The sequence below is a fragment of the Glycine soja genome, chromosome 5, assembly GCF_004193775.1.
Source record: "Glycine soja cultivar W05 chromosome 5, ASM419377v2, whole genome shotgun sequence".
NCBI classification, from domain to species: domain Eukaryota; kingdom Viridiplantae; phylum Streptophyta; class Magnoliopsida; order Fabales; family Fabaceae; genus Glycine; species Glycine soja.
In genome coordinates, this window is record NC_041006.1 from 4,336,553 (window position 1) to 4,342,706 (window position 6,154).

General features: G+C 35.6%; 1 protein-coding gene across 1 annotated transcript; it reads left to right on the forward strand.

Annotated features, from left to right (window-relative positions):
* The first annotated feature begins 734 nt into the window (after positions 1 to 734).
* LOC114412070 (plant UBX domain-containing protein 8-like) lies at positions 735 to 5,477 on the forward strand. Its single transcript, XM_028375839.1, has 11 exons — positions 735 to 1,046; positions 1,924 to 1,994; positions 2,122 to 2,707; positions 2,790 to 2,873; positions 3,044 to 3,156; positions 3,303 to 3,519; positions 3,637 to 3,837; positions 3,923 to 4,054; positions 4,693 to 4,836; positions 4,913 to 4,969; positions 5,079 to 5,477. Exons 1-11 carry the CDS (start codon positions 963 to 965, stop codon positions 5,184 to 5,186), a joined length of 1,797 nt encoding a protein of 598 aa, XP_028231640.1. The 5' UTR covers positions 735 to 962; the 3' UTR covers positions 5,187 to 5,477.
* Positions 5,478 to 6,154: the final 677 nt, after the last annotated feature.

Below are 6,154 nucleotides of genomic sequence, written 5' to 3' on the forward strand. Positions count from 1 at the left end.
ACTTATTACAGTTATAGTAATAAATTTAATTTAATTTAATTTTTATTTTTTAAAAATCTCCCAACCCCACCTCATGATAACATATTACTTTTTATTAACTTATGATCATATATTAATTTTTTAAATCAAATGCATTTTTTCCAAGTTTTTTTAAAGTAAAAAATTACATATTTTGTGGGTAATCCAATATCAATTCACCCATGAAAACAATAACTTTTTATTTTATTAAAAATAATAAGTTTTGAAATTTTTTCTAATACTCCTTTTACATTTTTTTTACTAATATTTCTTAACAAAGGTATGAATTCCTTTGAAACATAAAAAATATTAAAGATAGATTTTGATCTTTTTCGAATATAATATTTTCTATGACAATATAAATGGAATTTAATTTTAAATACATTATTAATATAATTTTTTATGCTACCAACTAATTAGAAATTATCTTAAATATGATTTTTAAATGATTATTATAAAATCAATAATTTTAATTATTTTATAATTCACAACTAGATAAAAAGAAAATCTTAATATTTTCATCATATCCCACTTAAATTCTTATTCATTTACTGTTCAAAGCCTCTCTCTCTCTCTCTTTTATTTTATTGAAACGTAATTGCAAAGTAAGTTGGATACTTGGAAGCATTTTGGGAGCATACTTGTTCACCAAGTAGAGTTGAATACAAAAACCATAACATAACATTGGAAAATAGTGTATATCTATATCATATCATATTATTAGGGAGTTCCAAACACTTTCTCACCCTATTATACTATTACCCAGTCCAGAAGAAACTATCCCTCTAAAGGCCCACCCACCTCTTTTTCTCTCTCTCTCTCTCTCTAAACACCCACAACACAACAACCGAATCCTTTTTTTTTTTGTTTTGTTAAACAAAACAGAGAAAAAAAAAGTTGTGAATTTTCCAGTTGCGTTTCTGTTCCATACAATTTCGATTTCAATGGCGAGGCCTAATCAGGAGGCAGTTGAGACGTTCGTCAGCATCACTGGTTTGCCAGAAGCAGTAGCGCTACAAAAACTTGAGGTAGTTTTCTTTTCCTTTTTTTTTTTTCCCTAGTTATAAGAGTGCTTATAGGTTTTAATTGGGATCGAAAGAAAAAATAAAGTAATGGAATTTGAATTTTGAATACAGTTAATCGATCAAAGTTAGGGTTTTATGCCTTGTTCAATGGCTTCAGTTATTTTTTAATTATTTATTAGTGTTTATTGCTTTTGTTGTAAATTTTGCAAAAGATGATCGATTTGCGTACCCATGTTCTTTCTCTTGGTGAAATTTGCAGTCGTAGTTAATTGATTTTTATTCTTTTTCACATATATGGATAGATTGTCCAATACTTTTTGGGCGGTTTGTAGTTAGTTCTACAATGTTGGTTTTACTAGCGGTACAATTTGAGTGCTGATAAGGTGAAGAGCTTGATCTTACCACTGCAATTTTCTTCTTCTTCTTCTTCTTTTTCTTTTTTTAAAAAAAAAACATGATATGGGGTTAAAAATGGGATTGCAGACAGGCATCAGCCTTAAGGCAATATGTTAAATGCTAGTTCTTGTAGATGAGCAATGAGGGCCACCTAACTTTAATATGCTTTGAAAGTTTTGTGGCATATATTATGACCAAGCTGATATGGGTCTCTAGTTTAGCCGTTTGTCTGACCTCTCGGATGATAATTGATCAGATGCTTACACATGAGCTCTTGGAATCTTATTGCTTATTGCAATAAGATTCTTTTTATAAGTGATCCATTACTTGGTCTACCAAGATTTTCTGATTGTTATCCTTTAAACTGGTATCTGGTAACTGGTTTATTTGTACAGAACAAGTTATGTTTAGCTTATGCAATTAAGACTTGATACATTTTCAGTTATATATCTCCTCTTCATTTGTAAATATTGTTTCATGTCAGGAGCATGGTGGTAATCTCAATGAAGCAGTCAATGCACATTTTACTGAAGGAGACAGAAATCTAACGACCGGGTATACTTTCTTTTCCATTTGTAAGCAAGTGATCATTGGGAAATGCAACTCGTAGTGTTATTAATGTTTGCATGCTAAATCTGTATTTTTAAGTGTTTGATATTTTTTGTTATTCTTCCATGGCCAGTTCTCACAACAGCTCTGCTGTATTTCCTCAAGATGATTTCATGGATATAGATGACGAACATGATGCAGAAATTCCCAGAAGAATTCCACCACTACTTCCAGCTTCTGCAGCAAATGTCAATCCGTTTTCTCTTCTTGATCCAACAATTGGGAGAGGTATATTTGGTACTCGTTTCGATTCAACAGTCGAGGCACCATTTGTTACACATCCAAGAGAGGTAAGGGAGATTCCTATAGAGGTTAAGGATGGTAGTCAATCCACTCCTCAAGCTGGTCATGTTCCATCCATTGAAGATGTCACTGGAAATGTTGATGCCCATGGTCCAGATATCCATGGGACTGTCATAATTGATGATGAAGATGACGAAAATATTCCACCTGCCCAGATTGCACATCAAGATGAGCAAACACACAAGATCTTGGCTGACACTTCACTCAATAGCAGTGCTAGGCCTAGTGCTCCTGAATCTGAGAATTTGCCAGATTATAGCAATGACATAGAAGAAGAAATGATTCGTGCAGCCATTGAGGCTTCTAAACGGGAGGCTGAGGAAAATTATAGAAATCACAAACTTGGCAGACAAATTGTATGAGTATTTCTTGATGGATTTTCCTATGCTTCTTTACACATAATGCTTGTATTAGTATTTATTTTTCCACTTGGTGCAGGACTTAAGTGAATCAGGATCACAGCCAAGACAATCTTATTTGGAGGATCCTGAGCTTGCCCATGCAGTTTCATTGTCCCTGAAGGTATCCCTCTAATTTGTATTTTCTTATTCCTTTACATAATCATCTTGAGGAAATTCACCAGTGTGTTATCACCAGGATTGACCGATAGACCAGAGCTTTGACTTTGACTTTTCTTTTTTTTATATTGTAAATTTCAAACCTGGATTGCTTCTAACATGAAATGAGTCCAGACAGCTGAGCAAGAAAAAGCATTGCAAGTACAGGGGGGAGATTCTGGATCACCAACAGCAGGGCCATCTAAGTCATCAGAGGCTGGACTAGGGGAAATGACATCAAATGGAAGGTACATTATCTCTTTCTTTTTGCTACTTGTGCATCTGTATGTATCTGTTGTACTCTGCTGCATTGACTACTCTGAATTCAGCATTTTCCTTCAAGGTATTTTCTCTTGGATTGTTAAATCTGAAAGGGCAATTATGGTTATTCTAGATTGCAGGCAGGAAGCTTGTCATTTCATGATGAAGCTGAAGATGTAGAGGAGCAGCCACTGGTTAGGAATAGATCTAGACATATGTCTTCAGGATCCGCAGGATTGGACAAAGATGTTGAACTTGCTGAGGCTAGCACACTACCAAGCACAGCAACAGTGACTGCAACACAGGATACTAGTAATCCTCATCATAATGGAAATTCCTTCCCAGATGAGGTATAGGCCTTCACTTTATCCTTTTCAAAAAGGATTAAAACTCTGTTATTACTTGCCATGCCATCTCAAATTTTCCCTGCCTCCCAATTCCCAATCTTTACTAAAATAAAATTGCAGTGGGGTGGCATTTCTTCAGAGGAGCATGATGAAGCAGTAATGCTAGAAGCTGCAATGTTTGGTGGAATTCCAGAAGGGACTGGGTATCGCTATGGTTATGCACCGCATGAGTTTATGCAAAATAGGGGTTTCAATCCCCGGCCCCAATATCGCCCTCCTTCACCATCACTGGCTGCTCAACGCTTGATAAGGGAACAACAGGTGTGACTTATTTTGTAAATACATCAGAGTTGTAGATCGTAAATGGTCTAATTGTAGCTATTGCTGTCTCTGTTTATTTATGCAGGATGATGAATATCTTGCATCGTTACAAGCAGACAGAGAAAAAGAATTGAAGGCCATGGAGGAAGCTGAGGCTGCTCGTGAAGAGGAAAGACGGATAGCAGAAGAATCTCGCAGGAAATTACAGGAAGAGCAGGTAGTGCGTTGTAACTGATTGCACCCCTTGCATAAATCCCTCCCACCTTGGTGCTGATTGGAGTCTATTACTAGTCTTCGCACTCTAGAAATGTCTTTATAGCTAAATTGCTAGTGTTGCAATTGATTTCCTTTATTAACTGTGTTTGGAAGTCCATTAGATCCACGTTGAACAGAAGTTTTACACTTTCCAATGCACAAATTGAGAAGCAAGGTGCGTGTTGGATTGACGTTGACCGTGGATTTGGTTCAACCTAATTGATATCCAAACACACACTAAGTCGTTGACACCTATCCCTTTATAAGGCATTAGTTTTCAATATTGTGTCATCTAAAGAACTGATCACCTGATTATTTCCATTGAATTTGAAGAGAGAATGTCAGTTGAAATTATAGACACTTTACTCAGTTTTGGAAAGTTGAAAGTTTTCAGGTATTAAAAGTGGAATTTTGATAGGCAATGACAGCATTAAGAACTGCCCCACACTTGGTCCATGAAAAAAATTGTATTCTATTCTTGATTTCTATCCTGGGTTGCCTTGTGCAAATACTAGCTCTGAATTCATAATTCCCTAGGGAAAGAAAGCAAACTCCTGTTTCCAAGTTGCTTACTCTTGCATTTTGCATTAATTGTGTCAGGAATTGGAAACAAAATTAGCAGCCAAAGAAGTCTCACTACCACCAGAACCATCCACAGATGATGATAATGCCGTGAACTTGATGGTAAAAATGCCAGATGGCAATCGTCGTGGACGTCGATTCCTAAGATCTGATAGGCTACAGGTAATGGCCTGTTAAGTATGCTTTCCCCCCTTTTCTTTTGGTGCATACTTATGCTAATGCTTCTGCAAATTTTCAGTCTCTTTTTGACTACATAGATATTGGTAGGGTGGTGAAACCAGGCAATTACAGACTGGTGAGAGATCCCATTGCCTTTAAGTCTTGTTATGCCTGTTCTTAATTATTGATTCTAATTATTCAGGGAAATGATTAATTTGTACCGTATATTTTTATTCGTGGGATAGGTGAGACCATATCCTAGGCGTGCTTTTAGTGATGGAGAAAGTGCTGCGACATTGGATGAACTTGGCCTAACCAACAAGCAAGAAGCTTTGTTTTTAGAGTTAATCTGATGCCTTGATGCAGTTTGCTACAAAACAAGCTATTGAAGTTTTTAGTTTATTAAAATTAAAATATGAATCACAATACACAGACGGATGTGGCATTTTAGTTTTAATCTGGGTTTCTACTGTTTGGGTGATGCAATTTATAAATTTACAGATCTATAAGATCAACATACAGTACCGTCAGAGCTTTACTTGTGATGACTAAATCGTTATGGCGAATGTTTTGTATATTTTGCGGTAGGATTGAAATAATTCATGATTATTGATTAATGAAATTGCAACTACCATTTTCCCTTATTTGCCCCCCTCCCTTCCTTTTGCAAAGAGCAACTCCAATTTAAAGGGTATTTGTGTTTTATTAATCTGTTTTTGGTAGAAAAAAGGTTTAGCTTACTTGTACCACAATTAAATGAAGCATCTGAGACTCAGTTTCCAATTTTGAGACGTAATTATTAAGAAAAGAAAAGGTTTACTTGTGCAATAAGATGGATTACTTACTACACCATGTGAGACGCAATTCTGCAACTCAAAATAGTGCCAAGAAATTGATTAGAAGCCTAAAAATTCAAAGAGAAAGTCCCTTGTGTCTATTTAGGCTTATTGGTGCCATACAAAAGACAAGACCCTGCTCATGTTAATCAAGTTTTTTATCCTAACAAGCCTGCTCTATTAATAGTTCAACGATATCAACAACTAATGTTATTATTGCATAATCAAGTCTACAGTGCTTCTATGCATGCACAATCTCTGGGCGGTTTAGGATCCTCTAGGATGGTTCCGTCAATAGCCCAGTTCTTCTCTTGGCTCCCATAGTTAGTTACTGGATTTGAAAGTTTCCTTTCATATCAATTTTTATTTTTTTTTATGAGCAAAGAGAAAGGAAATTTATAAAGCAAGGTATGGGGTACCAAATCCCATGTACAAGTACAACATATATGAGCGACATGAACCATCAGGAAATTCAAATGTGATAT